At 41.7% G+C, this 23,222-nt stretch overlaps 1 protein-coding gene across 4 annotated transcripts in view; it reads right to left on the bottom strand.

The window, feature by feature from the left end:
* Nucleotides 1-23,222, bottom strand: part of LOC108927929 (kalirin-like) — a 156,612-nt gene that overhangs the window by 84,027 nt on the left and 49,363 nt on the right. For all 4 annotated transcript variants that reach the window (XM_029257014.1, XM_029257012.1, XM_018741574.2 and 1 more), the window contains exons 2-9: nt 19,656-19,730; nt 17,185-17,299; nt 13,533-13,725; nt 11,981-12,502; nt 6,605-6,727; nt 4,559-4,750; nt 3,514-3,645; nt 299-529 (exon numbers count right to left, since the gene is read on the bottom strand). In XM_029257014.1, coding sequence (XP_029112847.1) covers nt 299-529; nt 3,514-3,645; nt 4,559-4,750; nt 6,605-6,727; nt 11,981-12,502; nt 13,533-13,725; nt 17,185-17,299; nt 19,656-19,730 — 1,583 coding nt within the window. The remainder of the gene's footprint in view (nt 1-298; nt 530-3,513; nt 3,646-4,558; nt 4,751-6,604; nt 6,728-11,980; nt 12,503-13,532; nt 13,726-17,184; nt 17,300-19,655; nt 19,731-23,222) is intronic.

The following is a 23,222-nucleotide window of genomic DNA, read 5'->3' as shown; positions in this document are numbered from 1 at the left end:
GAGCCTACTTGCGAAACCTAAATGCGCAAATACTGGGAGGATTCGCCGTAAAAAACAGGTAATTACAATGCATGTTCTCTGCTAATTAAATCCTCACGTAAAACAAAGCCTTAAAGCTTCCTAATTTAAAAAATGAACAGATGAGTTGTTACAAAATGATATGAAATTGTCTACTTTGAGACAGGAGCTGAGACCGATCTGAATGAAACGCGCAGTCAGTATATCTTGCAGAACAGATTTCATGCAAATTGTTTTCAAATCCAAGTGCCCAGAAGGTGGCAGTTGCCAGGGCGCCCACCTGCTGGACATCCTGCTGGAAAACGCACAGCTGGAGCCGCTGGTGCAGTCGGACCTTGCGGTGCTGCCAGATGCTCTCCAGCCGGCGCTGGTGGTGCAGCACCTCATGCACCACGTCCAGGATGCAGTGTACCGCCTTGGAGTAGTTGGCTGTGGCTGTCATGGACTCGGAGTTGCCAGGGCTCAGCGGCCGCTGCAGGACGTCCAGCAGAGCCTTCCCATCCTGGCTGACCTGAAGAGGCGGGTCGGCAGATGAGAACTTCCATCAACTCCCAGTTTCACTAACCATTAAAGCATATTATAGATGGTTCATTACCAGACAAAAGCAAAATGACTGACAGTATTAAGACCCATCGTTTTCTATTTTCTTGCTGAACACATTTTTTGATCTAAGGAGACTTTTAGTGAGGACTATATTTTATTACTGGGATTCAGGTGAGTTGCCTACTGAAGGGCTCAACAGGAGAGTGACTTAAATCGGCACCTTTGGATTATGTATCTGTTTTCCACCACCTACTACCTTTAACTATAAATTCTGGCCACATATATCACGTAAAAAAAACCCAGAGCTGAAAAGTTTGAAGTGTAACACTTCATCTTTTAGTATATGCTGATTGCAAAGGACAGCTCAACAAAGGATTATCTTGCACTTGAAGCTGATATTGAGAGCAAAAGCATAGAGCAAGAGCTTCTTCAGTTACTCATCAACATTCTTTAGCAAACCACTCGGTTCAGCCCACAGTCATATTTACAAATTTAATCACATAATGCTATGACTCTTCAAATGTTTTTTTTTTTTTTCTTCAGTACAAGAATAAACATTTCTAATGCTTGTTGCTTTAGCCACAGAGTGACACAAGCCATGTTTTTTCAAGATAAAAATAGAAAATATGAAAGTAAGGAGGGCATAGTTCTGCAGAAGAAGGAAGTTCAAAAAGGTGCAAAAATAAAACAAGAAGTGAAAACATCATCAAAATATAATCAGTTAATTTTGACCCGTGTTGTTTTGATGATCTGCTTTGTAGACCTAGGTTTGACCATACCGTGACGAAGGGGACTTCTGCCAGACCACCTCTTGCTGGGTTCTCAAGAGTTAGCCAAATGATTCTGGGCTGGTTAAAGAATAAGGCTTCACGTTGTACCACCAGCCAGTTTGTTTGTCCTAAACTAAACAAGTATGCTTTCACGTTATAAAAAAAAGGCTAAAAATGTTGAGGCTGATGAGAACAGAGGAAAAACTCGCAAAGGAGCTTACTTTATATGGGTTTCATAAATGCCTCCAAAATATGTCTGCCATTTCCATACATAAGTATTTTTCCAGTTGAATTTCACTCCCTTTTCTAAGTTTTTATTTTTTTTTTCCCAACAATACAAGATACCATTTCATGTGTCCAGCCCAACATAAAACAAAAAAAATGAAGCATCCCCTTGCTTGTCTGCATTAGTAGTGATTGCAATCAATATCTGTAATTAGTTTTAATCTGTGTCATGAAAACGAAAACAACAGAATAACTGTTTATTATTATTTAATCAGTGGCTAATTAGATTGAGGGAAGAGGCATCTTGAGGCTGGAGGCCAAAAAACAGCCCTGTGAAAAAATACATAACCTCCACTGTGCTTTCAGAACTCTGACTTAAAATTAAAAAGAGCTTTATTCTTTATCAATTCTTTATTTTTATGTACAGGACAAAAAACTCATTGGTGTTCACAAAAAAAAATAAAAAATTAGCTTTCTGCTGTAGGCACTGGGTCAAGTGGCAGCTCGAGTACAACAGTTTTTGCCTACAATGATTCACTGCTGAATTTATCACACACTGCTTTCAACTGAAGTGTGAGGGCTTGGATTTCCAGATCATAAGGCAACAAGCATCACGATTAATTTACCAGTCACTTTTAAAACAGTCATTGTTATCACTAAATACATTCATTGTGAGCAGATACTTGTTAGAGATAAACAAAGCAGCAGGGGGCCGGAAATGCATTCTGGGCTGTGTGCGCTGGTGTCATTCCAGCCTCTTTCTTTGCCATAAATGATTTAATTAGTGCTAAATCATGTATGCATAACCATACACACCATGTTTTATACCACTGAACTGAAGAATGACAGTTAGTATGCATGGGATTGAAAGACTAGCAATGGACTTTTCCATTAAAAATTTATTCAGAAAAATGCATTACGCTGCAGGGGCGTGGTGGCGCGGTGGGTTCAGACAGTGCCCACTGTGTGGCGGGTCTGTGGTTCGAGCCCTGCTTGGGGTGCCCCGCGACGGACTGGCATCCACTCCTGGGTGTGTCCCCTCCTCCTTGGCTTTGTGCTGTGTTGCCAGGTAAGGCTGCGACCCCGCTTGGGTCAAGCAGTTGTAGTTTTTGGTTGGTTCCTATTATGCTGCACCCAATGTTTCTGGGAGAGACCACCACCACCCGGCCTTGAGCAAGCAGCTGAGAACGAATGATATGATATGATGTGCTAATTGTCTAATTAAGAGAGACAGTTAGATCACAAGCAACTTGGATGAGCATCTTGCAAACACACTGTACTTCACGCCGAACGCGAATCCCCTGTCTTACAGGAAGCCAAGAAAGCAAGATTATAAAAAGTCACTGGCTCCCAGCACACTTTACAGCCCTATTTTACACAGTTGATTGTTACCATGATGGGAAATTAAGTTTTTTGTCTACTAACTGGTAGCTGGTGGATAATGAAAATTTAACAGCCAGTCAGATTATTTCGAGGCTACACAATTTTCTTCTCATTTCTTGTTTCTACCCATTTACTGTTTTGCTTCATTTTTTTTCTTTTCTGGAGACTTCTTAAGGCCAATAATGGGACATCGAATTTTGCTTGACTCAAGATGATTGTTTATCTCTCTCTGATGTATTATTAAAAACATGCATGAACTATTTGTTTATCCCTCCGTTATTATGTGACCATACTTCAAACGAAAAGGAAGGAAGACTGATTAAAACGCAACCAGTTCACTGGAGCTGAGATGCCGGAAAGAGAATTTTTGAAAAATCAGGGATCTGTGGTTTTGCGAGGCATTTGTTAACACTTTCTGGCTACCTGGCTGGTTTCACATATTAACCTGCGAACTCAAACACTGATACAGATTTGCCAAGTAGCTGGTGAGAAGTTCCCACTGTTGGTATGAGGAAGGAAGTCCAGCCAAAGACGTAAGAATCAGACAGCGCTGAGGATGTGATCAGAACCTTACCTCGGCGTAGGCCTGTGTCACCTGCTCGTACAGGGACTGGTGGCGGTGGATGGCCATTTCAAGGTCCTGCATCTCTGACGGGAGCCCCCCCTCGCTGCACATCTTGCACCAGGCCTCCACCCCGGAGAGAAACTGGGGGGGGTAAGGTCAAAGCACACGGCAAGCTGAGCCAATGCACAGTTTGAATCCAGGAGAGTCCTCTTATTATTTCTTACAAGCAAGTGAAGGAAAGTGAGGATTCAGGGGCAGAGAGCAGGGAGCATTTTCATGGGGTGATGTGTTTTATCTGCTTTCTATCAGCCAACAACTGGGCAAGGGATAGAAAAACACTGGGAATATATTTAAGATCTCTGTTACCCATTTAGAGAAAACAGATTTATAAACACAGTGTAAAATCACCCAGAAAAATAGTGTGCTTCAACAAGAGCATCACAGAGTTACACCATAATATCACAGAACCACCATCACTCTGCAACCTGTACACTTCATTTAAAATGTTGTAACAAGATGCGTTACCGGGAGTTTGGGCGGGAGACGGGTCTATTGTAAATAGTTGGATTCAGGGTAAATTGTAAATAAGGTCTTCAACCACTGGGGATAATTTCGGGGAATATAATGCAGTGGCTGTGTTTGGCAGTGTGTGGGGGAGAAAGGCTGGGGGTGCTGAGCAGGCTGGGAAAGCTGGCTTGAGGCGCAGGTTCTGGGGGAAACGGGGTCCTCGGACCGAGAGCATTATTTCCCTGCGTGCCGGTGTTCAAATAAACGTTCAAAATCAACGCTCCCTGTGCATCCTTCTTCGCCCCATCCAAACCCAGAGCTCCGGGTGCCACAATATACATCTACCTTTAAAAGCTTTAAAATGTGTTTCATGCCCGTACAGGTGCCTGACACCTTACTGGTGAAACTTGCAGCACAAACAGAGTCACTGTCAGATTCAAACCAACAGGAGGTGATGGACCACTGCACCACTTCTTTTTCAGTTTGGCCCAATTTGAGACGCATATTAGCAAAACACTGGTGTCAGAAACATGATCTCCAGACCCACCTGCTCAGACTTCTGGTGGAAAACAGCAGACATGGCAAGGATGGTGCTGCGCTCATCCAGTGCTGCTGCAAAACTCTTCCACTCCTGATCCAGCTGGGCTGAGATCTGCTTGATCTGCTGCGAAGCATAGTGGCCAGCCTCCGACAGCCGTGATGCCACTGACAGAATGCGGTTGATGTTCACATAAGCATTCTACGTGAAAGGAATTGGGAAGGAGAAAGTAGCTAATAAAATGAAGAAATACATTTAATAAATGGCATTTGAAAAAAGCTTTATTTAAACTAGGAATCAAATTCCTGAAACACAGCCAAGAATTAGAGGTTCAAAAAGCAAACGATCAACCGTCAAAAAGACCATTTAAATAAGGATAAATTAGCTGAAATGAGAATATTCGTTCATGTTGCTACATGGGGATGTCAGATATTACATAGCTAGAACCTTGTTCAGTACTCCAAGGTTCCCATCATCACTCTACAATCTTTGTTACTCCTCCACAGACCACCAGTCACGCAACAGTACACACAGCGTGGCAGTGACAGAATAGGGTAGTTCATGAGAGCCCAGCCTGAACTCATGAGAATTCACGAGCTTCAGACACGCGTGTCTGTGCGCACGCTCATTCAAATCTCCCTGCGTGGCCGTGGATGTAGCCCATGAGATGGAGCTACAGTTTAGGAGAACTCATGGCTCTTCATTCATGGCTGTCATGACTGAATTTCTCATATAGTGCTACACACACATAAACAGACCCACACGCAAACAAATACATAGACATGCTCTATGCTGCAACATATGTGGGACATGAGAACTAGATAGATTTCATGAGCCTTTGGCATACCTCCCCATGCCAAAAACGGCAGATACACCCAAACACACAAATACACCATAAGGGACAATTTTCAAATTCCGCTTCTGATATGATCATCTGTATGATCATTAATGTTACCCGATAACGTTTATTTACCGAATTCCCTAGAATCTAACCTAACAGGTTGGTAATATTTATATGTTAATTTTGTGGTGTGCATCAACCTTTTTTGAATTCATTACAATAGCATCATTAAATAGCCTCAGCGCTGAACAAATTCGGACAATTCTAATGAGAATTCAGAGTAGCTCTTTTGTCACCAGAGCAGAGATTTTTTTAAATGAAACACAACAAAACATTTTAATGTGCTTCTCTCTCTCTCTCTCTCTCTCTCTCTCTCTCTCTCTCTCTCTCTCTCTCTCTCTCTCTCTCTCTCTCTCTCTCTCTCTCTCTCTCTCTCTCTCTCTCTCTCTCTCTCTCTCTCTCTCTCTCTCTTTCTTTCTTTTGATTTCACCTAAGTAATGGGTCAGTGGGCAAAGCCCGCTCACTCGGGCAAATAACACAGCTTAGGTTTAGATCCATAAAATACACATCAGTGGAAAAAACTCATTCAGCCCCTACTCAGCACTACTCAGCTGCTACTCAAAACCACTCAACCCAACACAAATCCTACTAAACAGTGATCAAAATAACATAACGCTACTGAGCTCATACAAAGCAACACTATGTAACACTACTCAGGCCATTACTAAACAATACTTCAGTTCAAAAAGAGCAAACAGGCCAGAGGGACTCCTCTTCAAACAAATCTCATGCATGATGCTGCTCTTCACATTTAAAATCTAAGCTGAATCTCAGTTCTGCAACTTCAGGAGTTTTCTTTTTTTTTTTCCCCACTGCATTCAGCTGTGATTTCACATTGAGGAGAACGCTCAACTCAGTCAGAGTACTTACATCAGATCCAAAATGCACTATTTTGAATAAATATTAAGAACAACATCAGCAGAATTCGTGTGCTCTGGGGAAGCAGTGGTCATCACAGGCAAAATCATCCATCACACAAATAACATCTGCATAACAAAGTGTATTACTGCACTTCTGAGGTCTATAGAAAGTTAAGGATGAGAAAACAGTCACATCAACCTTGATATCCTGCTCTCCTGGGAAATGCCTGACAACATGCTCTCAAGTCAATCGTCAGTTTAATGTGCAGCAACTGGCACACAATTCAAACGTACCATGGAGTTCATAGCGAAGTGGTTGTGTTGAGTTTGGAGGTCCACGGCATGCTGGTAGCTGACCCCGATCTCTGTGTGGCTCTGCAGGAATAGCTCCTTGTTGTGGCTGATCCAGTCGAACATCTAGAGTGTGAGCACAGTAAATCAGTTTCCAGCCTTGTTTCTTTCTATACACAGCTACAAAGTGAGCTTTTTTACCTTTAATCTTATTTGACCATGTTTACAATAAACAAGGGTAATAACATAACGATAACATCTTGATATTTAAAAGAACTCATCACACTAACTCACCTTTTTCTTCTTTTGTGGATTTAATCTGATTTCTATCCAAATATTCTGTGATATTTATATTGATTCAGTTAGTTGATGCTTTTTTCCAAAGCAGCTTATAATGTTAACATTACAACTGTTCACCCATTCATAGAGCTAGGTAATTTTGGATAAGTACCTTGCTCAAGGGTACTATAGCTGGAGGTGGGGATGGAACCTGCAAGCTTTTGATCCAAGGGCAACAGCGCTAACCACTATGCTGCCAACTCTCCCCTACAGATTTTTTGTTCACCAGCAGAAATCTTATTATTAGAATACCATTTATTGTTAAAACTAAACTAACCTTTGACAACAGATTAATTATAAACAACCGAAAGATTCAAGAGGAAAAAATCTATCGCTGAAAAATCATTACAGTACATTTATTAGTCACATGGAGATCTGGTTATTGCTTAATAGTATATTAATGCTACCGCTGCAAATACAGAAACCGCTTCAGTGTACAAAATAGAACATGGAACTCTTAATTCCTGGCATTTTCTAGACATCAGCATGTTAACACCAGAAGTTACATGAGTAACTATGTTGTGCAACAGAATGAGATATTTTCATGACATGACTGCCATAAACACACACTCTCACACACACCAAAGACAGGTCTAGTGAAAGAAGGTTCCTGCTGGGAAAGAAAGTCAAGAAGCATAATTTCATACTTTCTTTTGCTCTGCTCTGCATGAAGGCATCGTAAAATTGCCAAAGGGAGTCACACTGAGTACTAAGATAAAACATTAAAGCTTTCGGTTGGTTTGCTTGCGCCACCAGGGCATGAGAGAAGAACTTCAGTTGTCCCTTGTATTTTAGAAGATTAAATAACAAGAAAGTACTTATCCCACACAAAATACCAATACAAGATCATTATCAAAGTCTCCTTGCCAAGGTAAAGTATACATACTGCTCCTTTTTGGTATAAAGAGACCAAGGCATGGATTTTTTGTGTTTCACTTCCTGTTGGTATAGATCACCCTGCATACCCTTATATGTCCTGTTTTTTGTCGTTACAAAATGACCGTATTTTTTACAGAGTTCCACTCTGCAGCACAGGTACACAATCACTAATGCAAGAATTTTCAGCAAAGTGCTCATTATAAACAAATAGCGTTCCAGGAAAAAACCCTTTAAACCCAGAATTTCCCAGATTTACTGCACCCTGTCTGCCTTAGCTTCTTTAATGGTTCATGGCCTATTTAACACTGTGTATGACACAATGAACAGAGTCGATGATAATGAGTGTGAGATTGGCTCTCCTACTGGAGCAGACACTAGCGGCACATCCCTCCTCAACTGGCACTCACGCCAGGGAAATAAATCACTATCCGGGCCTGTCCTAATCAAGGGACCACGGGGGGATCACTATAATTAGGCAAGTAACTGCATTTACCTAAATGAGGTCCTCTATGTATAAAGCAGGCACTGTTCATTGTCCAACTGGTCTATCATAATAGGATGCACCAGAAAGACAAATGCAGACACTGTGGTGAGGAGAGATTCATATAACAAGGGCCCCCTTTCCGAGTATCTGCCTAGTTGGTATTGTGTTCTTCATCAATCATTTCTTTTGCTATTATGCAGCGATGTCATCAGTTTGCCACTGGTTTCCACACAGTATAGTGCCCCACCATACACTACCACAGGTTTTCATGAAAATTAACAACTTGTTTTTATCCACATATGCTTTCTTCTTATCACATTTCCAGAAACTGCTCTGCAGCTTATTACATAGCTTCATTAATCTAAAATTGAATGTTGCTTTAAAACTGCTGTACAAGAAAGAAGCTGCTACAATTATCAGTAAAAACTGTGATGTCATGTCCATCTATGCAACATGGGCAAATATTTGTATTACAGGAACCATATGAAATATAAAAAAAACAACCTAAAAGTGTTGTACACCTCTGGGAATTATAAAAGAGCTGGGAGGACAAGCTGGGTGAATTCCTGTTGAAATTGTTAACCAATGCTGAATATGAAAAAATAGTTGTTTCCAGCAAGTGTACTGAAATGTTTCACTGGTACTCTACGTGTTTCTGCTCTTCCTTCATTTTTGGCTCACTCGGAAACTTTCGAGGGCTATGAAAAGACTGCCTCTAGCTAAGACACAGAAAGTATATTCTTAAACATCTGGACAGAATACAAATTAAAAGGGTTTATTTAGATAAAAGGCAGTTCAGCTAGCATTATGCAAAACAGCAATAGTGGGTGAATATTAATTTCCCCTCAAACACATTTCAGTGAACTTAAAGACTATAAACATTTCTTAGAATAGTACATTAAATGCAGCCGAATTCCTTTTTCATGTAGTAACATATTTTTAAATACAGAGTAATTCAAACAAACAAAAATTATTAACATTAGCTGCAAATGTGTGTTTAATTCCCATACATATATACTGCATAATCCATATAAATTTGAAAGCTTTATATGCCTGTCCTTATAGTTATCATTTAGATGCATCTCAACTAAATATTTGCCCAAAGAGATAGAAATATTTATCAGATACTTTCCTGATGTTTCAAAACCCTTGTTACTATTTGAGTTCTACTTAAAATTCTCTCATTGAATGTATACACAACATTATCTGAATCACAGATTACAGTCTCTAAAGCACTCCAGGAGCTTTAGCTTTCTCTTCCAGACTTTGTCAAGAATGGAGCAATCAAGTTCATCACAAGGGATCAGTTTAAGCAAGAAAGGGGAAGGTGAAGGGTGCCTAACTGGTATGTATGTACTTTTCAACCTTAAAAACGCCAGCATACTGTATCTTGTCCACAAGCAATGCACGCAAACATCATCCCTGTGGTGGCGAGAAGATAAAGATACACAAACAGAAGTGAAATTCAGATCTCATTCAGTCATGGTAATCTCTGCGTGATGCAGAGTACTGGGGTGAAAAAAGACTGGGTGTGGAGCCCTACCCAGACCACAGATTGTTTACACCTCCCTCAAGACTCACATTTTGAGAGAATATATTTTAATTAGTGGTCGCATTACACTTGAAATACTAGGTGAGGTGACATACTATCGGAGTAACTACTTCCCGTGCAGCAGTAAGAGCTGAAAGTGAGTATATAGGAACAAGCTAGTTAACAGAGGTATACAGTATGCTGCTGATGTACACATCGACTGGCTGAAAAACTTACGACCTTTCAAATTACATTTCATCAATATTATTAAAATATAACAGTAGATTAACTAAAAAAGGGTGCAAAGCATATTTTGAAAAGTGTCACCATTAGCTGTAGATGCATGTTTTCACCAGTAAATAATTATGAGCGCAGTCTAATAAGCACCAGAGTGTTTTCTTCTACATTATACACACACACACACACAGTCTACAACCACTTGTCCCGAGCAGGGTTGCAAAGAACCGGAGCTTAACCTGGCAACACAGGGGCCAGTCTGTTGCAAGGCATCCGAAGCAGGACTCGAACCCCAGACCCACCAGCCAGCAGGACCCGGCGAAGCCCACTGCGCCACCGCATCCCCTGTCTTCTACATTAGAATAATATAATTTGGTCTTCCAATGTAACCAAAATACAATGTAGATAGATAAAAATACGAATGTGAATAAGAAATACACATTTTTCCTGAAACTATCCCACATGTAACTGCAGTCAACGGTAAAGATCCAGGTTCTTGATTTAACACATGGCAAGGTACCTTATCCCTGACAGAGCTTTTTGTTCACCTTTTTGGGTTCAAGATGTAATTAGGTCAACACTTTAAACCCATGCTTTTATACTGCTTTATTAATGCCATATTGTTGCCCGTCCAGCTGATTCACAACTCTGCCTTAGCTTGCATGCCGTATGCCTCCCCTCATTATGGTATCCCGACAGCTTAGAAAATGCCAGGAAAAGGTACGCTACATCGCATCTGCACAGCCCTGAGCCACAGCACCTGCCGCTCTACCACACCTGTAGGGGGAGGGACAGTTAAATTTGGCTTGCGTGTCTCAGTTAACAGCTGCACAGTAAAACAACTCAGTGAGTATGGTCCCTGTATGTCCAAAGTAAACTTCCTCCAGAGCTGATTCAGCACTGACCTTGCTGATTTTACTGTGTGCTGACCTGCTCCCAGGGTGCCTCCTATTGAGCCTCTCAGGAACCTGTACATTACATCTAGACAGCATGAAGAAAAGTATGTCCTGAAATGCGTATTACGCTTGGAAGTCTCTTAGCAATGCCGCACTTCTTAATGCCTCCGTGATTTTTTTCAGGGTGGCCTGTAATGCTAGAACTGTGGGGTTTCCACTAGTGTAAATCAGATTACTGTTGGACACATTGCGTTTTTCTGGATTCACTCCCACAACCACCAGGAGACAGAAGACTGTACTGTTATTCCATACTGCTGCCCTCGCTGTTATTTCACACCATCATTCTGAACTCTCAGCTGTTTCAACTACAAATGTACCTTGATATCACTGACAGTTGAAGGGGGTGGGTGGAGTATACACACCCACACACAGTTTTTAAGTACAAAGTGAACACCAAGAACGTCGGTGTACACCCTCGGCTTTGTTTCTCTTTGCTTTTTTCCCTGAATTTCAAGAAACTGCTCTGCCTATGCCTTCTCAGGCTATGAATTGCAGCTCGTAGGCTACGAGTTGTCCTTTTAATCAAAGGTAGGCTGTTCATGTGCTTCTGAGTTCCTGCCCTGCAGAATTACACGGGTTAAGGTCTGAACAACATGCAACATTCATGCGAGATGATCTACTCTCTAGGTATTGTCTTTAGGAACGCAAATAAAAGCTGAGAACGTCTGAAAACCAGCAGACCCTGCGGTGCTCAAAGAGATCAAACTTTTATGGAAAAAAGTCACTGTACTTGTTAGTTAGGTTTCCAAATCTTTGCAGTGTTGTGACAAGGTCTTTCTAATCCACTTTGCACCAGAGTGCCCCCCGCAATGAAACAGATCACGCCGCACGGCCGGAAGTTGCTTCTGATAGTCACATAGTCCCAAACGCCCCAACAATCCTAAATTGATCCTGACTGACCGAGATCACCCTTGACCACCACTGTGAACCCCAAACCACAGCAAACCGCTCACCTTCTCAGCGTCCTGCTCATAAAGTCGGAGCTGAAAGCACTGGTCCAGCTTGAGTTTGCGCACATGCCACATTTGGTGCAGGTGCTGACGGGTTGAGTGCAGCTTGTCCAGGAGGCTGGTCACTTTGGGCACTACGCTCTGAAAGTCGGCACCTCCCGACACACAGCTCCGGCCAGAGAAGCCACTACCATCACCGCTGCCACGGATGCATTGCAGCAGTCTCTGGCCTTCACGGTCCAGCTCTTCTACGGGCGCCTTGACCACTCGCCTCTTCAGCTGTGCGTGCTCCTCGATGAGGCGTCGTGAACCCTCCACATCCACAGGAAACTCCTTCTTGGCCAGCGTCTCCTGCAATTCTTCGAGACGAGAGAGGAGGTGCGCAGCGCTGCCGATGAACTCCTCCAGAGACACTCGGAGTGCCATCCACTCCTCGTGATCATACTCCAGTGAGCCCTCAAAGTCCTCCGTCAGCTGGGAAGGGTCCACCAGTTTCGTAAGACCCTCTACCGACACCATGCTGGTCTGTCAGAATGGGAGAAGACCACAGAGACTGAAGCCATCTTCTTTGTTCATTTAGACTACCTTACCTAGACTGCTTCTAGAGAAGATGTTTACGATATTTCACCCAAACACATCTAAATCCACTAGGGAAAGTGTTAACGGGATCTGGACTTAGCTTACTTTTAGATGCACTGCCATAACTGAAAGCATCCCCAAAACCATTAGGAGACCACAGGGTTTAATGCTATTCCATGCTATGGCTCTTTCTGCTTTATTACACCACTGTTTTGACCACTCTACTATTTCAGTTACAGGTCCACTGGTACATTAAAAAAAGATGAGGTTAAACGACCAGGGAATACACTTCACACACAAAGAAAATTTATTGCAAAGAGGATTTCAACTTACTGATCAGAATTCACACTAGTTCCCACAAAAAAGATATTATATAAACATGCAATTTAGTAAAAGAACTTAATATCAGGGACAAACACACATTTGGCTTTTTAAATGGCTTCAGTAACAAACATGATTTCCATGAGTACCTACCACTGTTTATTAATAAAAGCTTTCTCCAGTCTGCTAAAAATGTCCCTTTTTGCAAAAGCAGAAAATGTTCCTCTACAATTAGGCCCGTGTAAAACATTGATTTGAAAGAATAACCATCTGGCTGAATGAGCAGCTGAGATATTTTTCAGCTTCAACTGTTATGCAGTATTTCTGTCATCTCCCTTTAAGAAAGTAATTAAAGAATGCTAATTAAATGAGGTCTGTAAAACTAGTTTCCCATTAACGATCTTGCAAAAGCACATAAAGGATACAAAAACGTACAATGCGTAAATATAAAGAAGCTGAGTAGCATATGGCATCATAAATATTCAAAAAACATTGTTATGTTCTTTGTTATCATACAGTGTACTGCACCTATGCTTGCTGTATAATTTGTCAGTTGATCTGGATCAGAGCGTGTGCCAAATGGTGGATAAATAAATAAATGAACAAAGGTTTCCACTGGCAAACGCTGTTGTCGTCATGCTTGCGGAAAGCTCACTTCAAAGGTGAACTTGGCGCTGCCGAAGTTGGTCTTCTGCTTCTGCCAGAAGTTGTCGGGCTTGATGATGAGCGCCACGCAGATCTCGGCAGGGAAGGCCTCCTGGAGGGTCTTCAGCAGGGGCTTGATCAGGTCCCACTTTGATCCGCGCATGTCGATGATGACGGTGAAGCCGCGCTTGCACACATCCTCACTGTGAAGGACGGGGAGGGACAGAGGGATAGAGTGAGAAAGACAGACAGACAGATGGGAAGAGAGGGAGACAGACAGAGAGGGAGAGAAAGAGAGAGAGATGATTACCGCCCTCCCGCACACCACGTGCACATCGTGAGGCTGACCAGCCAAGAAGAACAAGCGCTTGATGGATGATTCAGGGTTTAATGTCCCTTGGCCATATTGTGTAAAACGGGTCCCCGAACTTCCTGAATGAAATGGTATTAAAGTTATTACACAGTGTAGCGGTGTAGACACTGTGACTAAATAAAACAGTAATCAAACTCGGCAAGGTTTGGTGCTGCTGATTTCCTTCCATGAATGATGTTGGTCTTTACCAGGGATATTAAATAGGCTATATTAAATCCCTACCAGTGATATTAAATAAAATCTGCCTGTAATGTTTCCAAACACGGGCCTGTTAAACTTCAACAAATTGACTTGCTGAGATAATAAAAATCCCCGAAACAGAGTGCTGCTTTTACAAGGGTTAAGAGACTGCAGTACTACAGGGATTCTATTCTTAGTCCTTTTCGGTAAAATTGTGTCCGTGATTAGAAGATAAAAATAAAACGTAATTGCTGTGCTCTACTGCGCGCCCTCCGAAAAGCCCTCTGTAATACTTCCGGAATGAATGCAACACATGTCTCACTTTGATGTGAGACGACAGCCCCACGGAGGGAAGAAAAGGAATATGACATATCTACGTGCATGTAAGGACTCCTACAACAAAGGAAGGCTCATTAGACTGTTCATTTCCTACAATTTTCCGTAATCAGCGGGTCACTAGTCAAACAATAATAAGGGAGCAATTCCACACCGAGATCGCAAAGCACTGGGGGTGCAGGACTTCTGCTGGCACTTGGAAACTTCTGAGTTTTTTTATGGATGAGGAAGTTTTATCTGGGTCTGTGCCAGGAGTTTGATGCATTTCAGGTTTCATACTAAGCATATTCACCAGTACCCATTCCGGTAATGTGGTAAAAGAGAGCGAGGTGCCAAATCACGTAACTACCTGCACCCTTTGTGACACATGGAAAAAAACCTGGAAAATGTGTTTTGGAGACAGACCAAAGCCTCATGTATAAGGTTCACTTGCACTGATACAGCAATCTGAAGTCTCACTTATGAATTTCTTGCTTTGGTAATAAATCTAGATGAGGAAAACATTCACGTACACTGCTTTTTGGCTTTCCTCATTATATGCGGTTTCCATAAATTATGCCCAGTTCAAGGATGCAAACAGTCTTGTTCACGTCACTTGAAAAGAAACTCTTCGAAGCTGTCAGAACACAAAAGAGTGTGTTGGACTGTTTTAGCTTTGCACTCAGAGGTCACAAGTTTGAATCTCACTGCATGTTTTAGTATCCCTAAACAAGGCATCTACCCTGAACTGCTAGAATAAAAGTTAGCCAACGGTATAAATGGTTAAATAATTGTAGCTAGCTTAACACTGCAAGTCACCTTGGAGAAAAGCATCAGCTAAATTAATAACTGTAAATGAGTAGACCAAGCTAAAATCAACCAAAAAGACATGGTTGCATATGAATATATGTTAAGGAGGTAATAAATTATGGATAATGTTGACTTAGAACATCAAAGATGTGTGAGTTCCTCACCTTCTGCAGACAAATGGAGGCCTTTGTTTGGCTTTCCTTGATAACTGCTCTGAAGCGAGGGCGATACTCTGAGGTACCACACTATTGTCTAAACCCTGTCTCTGACACGATAAGCTGTTAAAGCTGTCATTAAGCAGCAAACGTATCTCCTTGAAAACAGGGGGCTTTCAAGTTGACTTCATGAGTTAGGTTCCAAGGCGAATCAGCGCTTCAGTGAGCCCAGCACTGCTCCTGTTGCCTCCCATAGCTGACAAACCATCAAGAATCTCCTCTACAGATGCTTGAAGGACATGTTTAACTATTCCTAAGTGGAAGAAGCTGGACAAGTGTTTGAAAGAGTCTGCAAACTCTCCCTGCTTGCCAGGGAAAACAGGTTTTGGGCACCAATTCGGACCAAACTTCTGTTTATTCAGCTATGCAGCGGATCTCTTAACAGTTTTAAGAGATCTGCATTGTTGTACCTTATACAAATATATTTGGACAATACAGCAACCCAGTGAAAAAAACGCCTTCCCTGTGATTTTATGAAGACAGTAGCCATCTGGGTAGATGGGAAGAAAATTTTGAATTCAGAAAAAACAGTTCACATTACCGATGAAGTACTTTTAAGACAGAGGACACACTCAGATGAAGGATCACTCATGAAACAGCTCCCTTTAAAAGGCTAGACTGCTTCCCTCAGCGCTGCTGTTCAATAAGTGTATTGCATATTTCCACAGTGGAGCTTTCTGAATTGAGCAGAATGCAGAAGAACGCAGGAGATGTGGATCTTTACAAGCATTCTTCCCATCAAAGCAAGTGGAGATAACAGCCGCTGCAGACAACTAAGACACAAATCAGACATGAAGACTTACTGGGAACGAAATCTAGATTACTGTTCACCGCAACCACAGAACAAAATTTTTCTTTTTTCTTCAGAACTGCAGTTTGAATAGACATGTTTGAGTACACCTGTCTGAAATCAGACTTGCCTAGGCCAAAAAACACTGGACTTCTGAGGAATGGAAGTAGTTCTTACAGTAAGATGAGTCAAAAATTGAAGTATTGTGGTCCCATCACTGAGTATTTGTAAGAAACAGAACAGATGAATGCACAAGTCCTGCCTGTGTGGATCCTACTGTCCAGCAGAGTGGAGGCAGCATCATGCTCTGGGGTTTCTAAGGTGGTGACACAGTTAGGTGATCTTCACCATGTTCATGGTGATCTCAACCAGCATGGCTACCACAATACACTTCAGAAGCAAGCCATTTCATCACAGTAAGTACTATTTGAGTACTTCTTCATTCTTCAACAAGATACTAGCCCAAAACACACCTCAAACACACCTCAAAGCTGTGTAAGAACTATCTGGCGAATAAGGAAAGTGAAAGACAACTTAGACTATCTATTTGGATGTAAAACATAAATTATGCAAAAAATTGTTGCCAGGAAGCATGCAAAAACTTTTGACTTATAGTATAGTGTCAGTGTGATACATTCTCCTTGCCTTAAATGGGGATACAGTGACTAAAGGTGTGCCAGTAGATTTTAGTGTAAAAACCAGTGAATACAAAAGCAACACCAGTTCCGTTCCAAATATTCTGTACTATCATATGAACAGTTCATTTTTTCCCCTGCAGATCAAATGAACCTTGCACATTTTCTTGAATAACTTGGTGGAGAAATGCAGTTTGCTGTGATATTTGCAGTGTGGACAGAGAAAAATAGTGCATCTCTGAAAATAAATGACAAAAGGACATTTCCACGCTGCTAGCCATGAACAGCACAGCTCCACATGAAAAACAACATAACACCAGTGATACAAATACGTTGTTATTTACCTGGGCACAGTGGACAAATAGGTCACCAGCCTCCGCAGGTCTTCCTGTTTTATTCTGTCATGGTTGCTTCTGGCAGGAAAGGTCAGGATGGGGCCACCCCTCTTATCCCGGCCTCCTACAACACATGTTGGAGTGTGGAGCAATTTTAGTGCAACGTTCCTATAGACAAACACGAACTCGTCTAACAAAACGTTTCATCTTGGCTTTTTATCTTGTTACTGCTATGATTGAATTATTGTTTGTTTCCATTTTTTGGCTCGTAAGGTATGTGTTTTGAATACATAAACATATGTCCGTGTAGCAGGTACCAACTGGTTACATCGGTCCAAAAGGCAGTTCTCTTGGAATTCTGCCAAAGCAGCTCGCCCACACTGATGCCTTGTTACAGTATAGCTTATGAAAGTTTTTCTTCCAGAAGACTGACAATTGTGCACATATCTGGAGCATATCAAAAGAAGGAATCTGGGCAATCTGGGAGAGATGCTGGTGATGGATCCCGACTGACGCTTTTTGGGTTTGCTCCCAAGGTCATCACACAAGCACCTGACACTGTCACTGAACTCTCCCTGCCCTCTTGGTGTCATCCAGCATCACTCCTTGCTTCTCAAGGTCTCCTGTTCTTTGTGCGCTGGCCAGGCTTTGGGCGCGGCGCCGAGCGTCACGAGGTCGCCGTGGAAACCGCACGGTTTCCTTGGAACAAAGTCTCCGGGATACATTTCGGAGTTGCTCTTTCTTCAACAGAAAGAAGGAGGTGTATTCACTACAGTTCCAAGACCGTCAGATGGTGAATGGCATGTTAATAAGTGTAATCAGACTCTTTTCTGCTTCGAGAGTATTTTGCCTTGATTACCATGAATAAGGCCCACCAAACTCGTCTACTAGTTCCATTCAGTTCTCCTTGCCAGAAGTGGAGACAGGGTCTGGCTTTCTGGCAGACTCTCTGTTTGAGCTTTGTTAACAACGTGAGCCAGTAGCCAAGGGGCTAAAGCTCAACATGTTTTATTTATTATTCAAACACTACAGTAAATCATGAAATTAAAGGGAGTGTTCACACAGATACTGTTACTTTCGGGATAAACTATAATATCGATCAAGTAGAACTTGAAACTTTTATTAAATTAAAGGGATAACACAGAATGTGACTTGACATGCATCGTTTTCACTACAGCATTTGTGAGTCACCGGTGACCGTCCCAAGCAGAGGAGGGATACGGCAAGTCTTTCTCTAGGTCCAAGTATGTAAAAGGGCAAAAGTGAGCAAAATAGGGCAAGTGTTGCTACTGAAATGACCCTGCTGTCCTAGCAGTATTTATTAGCTTGGTGGGTCACCACAAATTTATAGCCCAACTATGGAAAGCAGTGAAACTTCATATAACAAGATGCACCTAAGAAAAGTATCCATTGTGTTGTCTTTTTTGTGTTCATTTTTGGTATTTCTCCCCCTCTTAACTACTACAAATAGGCAGCGATGTCACGAAAAGCTAAACTTCAACTCTATACCCGGGATTACAGCTGCGACTCAAGGAGTTAAAAGATTTTTAGGGACAAGATCTTCTAAGTTGAAGTTCAAGCTGATTCCGAAAACTGGGCCAAACGAACATGATGGTTTTAAAACAATCTGAATGCATGGCTTGCTGTATAAACGCTAGTACAACTCGTACTCAGGCCATAACTGCTAAGCATCTATGAACCCTTTATACCTGTGCCACCTCTCACAAAGTCGTGATCTACCGTGGCATTAGTCTATATGCTAATATTGTGGCTATGTATAGAAAAAGAAGGAAACAATAAAATTACCCTTGAGAAATGAAGAGGCTTAGGGTGAAGCCATGGACTGTTTAAACATTCAGAGCTAATGACCTGATTTTATTTTCTCTCATCACTGTCATCATTGTCCAATAAGGACCTCCCAGAAGCATCATAATCCATATTTAGATGAAAAGCATTAAATAAATGCAACCTAGTGATAAATCATTTTGATTAGCCGGTATTGCCGAGAGATGCGGTTAATTGCCAGAATTTATCACCAGGTTGATCTAAATTAATTACCTGTGCACATGAATATTTTTTGAAAGCAAACAACCCTCTGTTGCCATGGTAATGCACAACACTTGCCCAGGACATGGAAAGAACACAAAAGGAAACAAAAAAAGGGAACAAAAAAGTGTACCCACGTGAGTATGCTGTGTTATCAATTGATATTGATATACTTTTCCAATGCCCATCTAACAGTGAGGGTCCTAAAAGGCAATCAATAAAGAGGAGGTCCCTCACCAGCACAATACTGTCCTGTCTCTCCTAGCATGCAACTGTAATGTTCACAGAGACACGTGGGCCCACTGGCTATGAGTCCAACATCTTTCTAATCTCTAAGCGCCGCTCCTGAGTCTTTGTAGGGTACACACACACCCCCGATACTGCAGGAGAAGAAACACCCTGTGATCTGTAAAGATGCAGTATGCAGTACTCACCTGACACAAAGGCCACTTTCTCTTTTAGCACAGGCAGGACATCAGACGCTTTAATGCCGTCGTTCCTGAAGGATCCTGGACAGAGACAGGACAGAGTGGGGGTCAGATTCAGTAATCAGCTTTCATCGCTAATCTCATTAGCAGATTAACATTCCTGGACACAGGCATTCTGCATTCTGATGATACGAGCACAGTCTCCTGAATGAAAGGACATGTTTCACAGCAAACCCTGTGGCTCATGGAAAAATAATATTGGTAACATCACTGTAAGATATATATTGCACGACCTATGTAATGTATGCTGGTTCAAACAGTGACGTCAGACAAACTGACTGTACTTCGAGAATTGCGTGTCTGCATCTATATCTCTCTGTCCACTGGGGAAAAACGTTTTTGCTGTACACCGCTTTGGAGAAAAGCATCTGCTGAATGAATAAATGTCGATACGTAAAGGTGGATGCGCTGAAAATTAAAAGGAAGAAAATTCATTTGCTAAGCAGGCACATGTCAAAAATGGTTTTTTGTCCTTCCAAACAGCTGAATATTTTATGGATACAAATGAATATGTTGAACATTTCTACAGATTAGTATGTAGGATTTTGGAGCAATGATGGGAGAGCACACTTCAATCTTACCGAAAGACGTTTTATTTTTTGGGAAGTCTTCTTCAGCCTGCTTCAGCTACGCGGAACAAGGCGTTTCCAGCACCCAAGTCCTTTATTCCTTATTCTACTACAAGTTGAGTACAAGTTTTGTTTTTTCTTACGTACCAGTACGAAAATGTATTTCATTGGTATGGTCCACACCAGAAGCTCCCTCCACAAACGTGTTGTTCACTCAAGCAACTAATCTACTTCCAGTAGAAATATAGACATCTGACCTGGATTATAATTCCAAAGAATTTTAGAAGAAATGTAGTCACCTTTTTGGAACTTCTTAGACAATGCTACAATACCACTTCTGCTTACCTTTGAAACCTTTTGCCATTGTGCTGTATTATTTGTATGTGTAAGTTTTTATAATTTCTCGGTAAGTTGGTTCAGTTTTTGTCGTGACCATGCTGTTAAAATTTAAACAAAAGACTTTTCAAGGGGATGACAGCAAGGGCCCTCGTCTCAATCTTCCGTTTCCTCGGCGACCACATTACCTGTTGAATGTCCTGCATAGTTAGTGCAACCTTTGCTATGTCAGTACACTTGAGGTTCACCACTTACATTTTTCATAGCAAAAACACACTTTCCCTCTGAATTGAGTGTTAGGGATGGTTGTTAGTAATGGTTCTGTGCACCTAAATCAGAATTATTTTTACAGACTGAGCACCATGATGTAAAGAAAGTCGTTTGAATTCTCACAGTCCTCTTGCTTCCACAGGAGTATGACCACAAGAACATTTGGCATCCAATTTCATTTTTGACCCGAGTCTACACCTTACAGTACGTATGGAAGAACAGAAAGGCAAAAAGGTTTTCTTTTCATCATTTTATTGCTGTTACTCAGTCCTCCTCACTTCTTTCTATATTCTGTGTTGCAGCACTAGAATTCTTCCTGAAGGGTAAAGGTGTAATTTCTCTGGTATCAGGTTCCTCAGCATCTCCTAGGCCATCGCGCTTGCTGTCAATCGTGATAGTAGGCAAGGACAAAGGAAGCAGGGCAGGAGCATTCTCTTTCATTCTACATTTGTGCCTCCAGGAAACAGGCCTGATAATCGCTAAGGGGGGAACCAAACAAATGTGTACTGGCTGTGCCAGCTCTGATATAGTTTACAAAAAATGGCATTCACAGGCATTCAAAACCATTCATTTTTGCTTTTGAGGATTACCAAAAGGAACACACAAAGATCACTGTGCATCATCACAATGCCAAAAGCATCATAATAGAAAACAAGAGAGCCTGACTAACTGAACTGAGATACTACTGATTTATACTGTTTAGTATCTTTGAGAGAAAAGCTTAGAGAAAGATTGTCTATTCCTCTTTTTCTCTGCCGGTCTGCTATTTTATGAAGCATTCTTCAAAGGTCACAAGAGACATTTTGGGGAACCTACTTGGACTTAAAACTCTGTTTCCAAGTACATGACTTAAAAGAGTGTACAGAACATTTAAGGTATAATGAGATCCTGCACCTGGAAATATATACATTTATGTACTGATACATTCCTGCCAAAGGCCTTTTCCTTTCCATTATACTTTACTGCACTTTTCTTATGAGGTTTGCAAGATAAAAGTGCAGTAGTCCTTTCCTCCAAGCTGTAAGAAACATGGTCCCTTGCAGAGTAGAGAATATTAGCTGTTCGCAGCAGATAAGTCAGGCAGTCAAATTCTCCTACGGAGCACCATAAATACTTTCTCTGCTCCATCCATCACTTTCTCCTACTGTACTGCCTTGTCATCTGTAAATAGTAAAACGTTGGAACTACATGAAAATTTTGCATTAAACCTATATTAGTCCGCAGATGGGGCAAAAAACCCGTAATCAAAACCAGAACGTTGCCAGATTCTTGATTTTCACGGCCTCTCTGAGGAAATCCTGCTCTGCTCAGTTAAAGGGGCATGCAAGAATTCTAAATTAGAATTTTCAAAAGAGAAATATGCAATAATGAGAAGAACAAAGAGACAATTTATTTAGCAAGTGCTGCAAGCAAGGAAACAGCAGATATTTTGACGCGACTACCAATGAGAGAGCAACAATTAGCGAGAGAGGAAAACACGTTGGGGCAGCACAGAGCACGTTAGAAGAGCAGGCCATGCCAGACCACCACGGTCTCGCAGATGTTGGGCTGCTTTCGAAGCTGAATGGAGCTCATTAGTCAGTCAATCGGTCTTTGTCTGCGACCCCCGGGGGTGACAGATGGGGCAGGGGTTACGGACGGAGAATCTCGGCCAGTAAGCAGCGTTCGGCGTGATCTGCAGCCCCGAGGAGAGGCTCCCAACTCCCAGCTGCAGCCTCTGGCTCTGATCTCCCACAGATAGCCGACGCATCTGTTTATCCAGCACTCCTCCACTTTCAAAGAGGACCCTAATCTCCCCAGTCTGTTTCTGATACATCTTAGAAGGGTCCCCAACTTTTACAGCCTTCCACATAAATGAATGTAATAAACCACAAAACCTCTCCCCCATAATTCCCAGAGTTAAATTTACTGCTGAGAGCAACTGCCTTCCACTGAAATGATAAGTAGCGGATGACTCAGGGACTGAAACATCTCTCTTTTAATGGGCCTCCACAGGGCTGATGGATTGGTACATTTTTCCAACTTACATTTTCCACTTTCACAAACAGTTATATTTACCTGTAAAAAAAAAAAAAGATGATGAAGATGAAAGCAAAAGTTTATTTTAGTCCTGTGTTTCCTGTGTGAAACAGGCAATACAGAGGTTTTCCAGGAAAAAAAAAAAGATGACGTTAAGGAACAACTATTTACATTTATTTACATTTATTCATTAAGCAGACGTTTTGCTCCAAAGCGATGTACATCTCCATGAACATTTCATTAACAGTAGGACACATAAATCATGTTAATAATCAAATCCCTCATGTTCCAAGATGCTTTTCAACTGTGGCCAAGTTTC

This window comes from Scleropages formosus, chromosome 12 (assembly GCF_900964775.1).
Source record: "Scleropages formosus chromosome 12, fSclFor1.1, whole genome shotgun sequence".
In the NCBI taxonomy this organism is placed as follows: domain Eukaryota; kingdom Metazoa; phylum Chordata; class Actinopteri; order Osteoglossiformes; family Osteoglossidae; genus Scleropages; species Scleropages formosus.
Note: the sequence above shows the minus strand (reverse complement) of the source record. Positions and strands in the feature narration are given on the sequence as shown.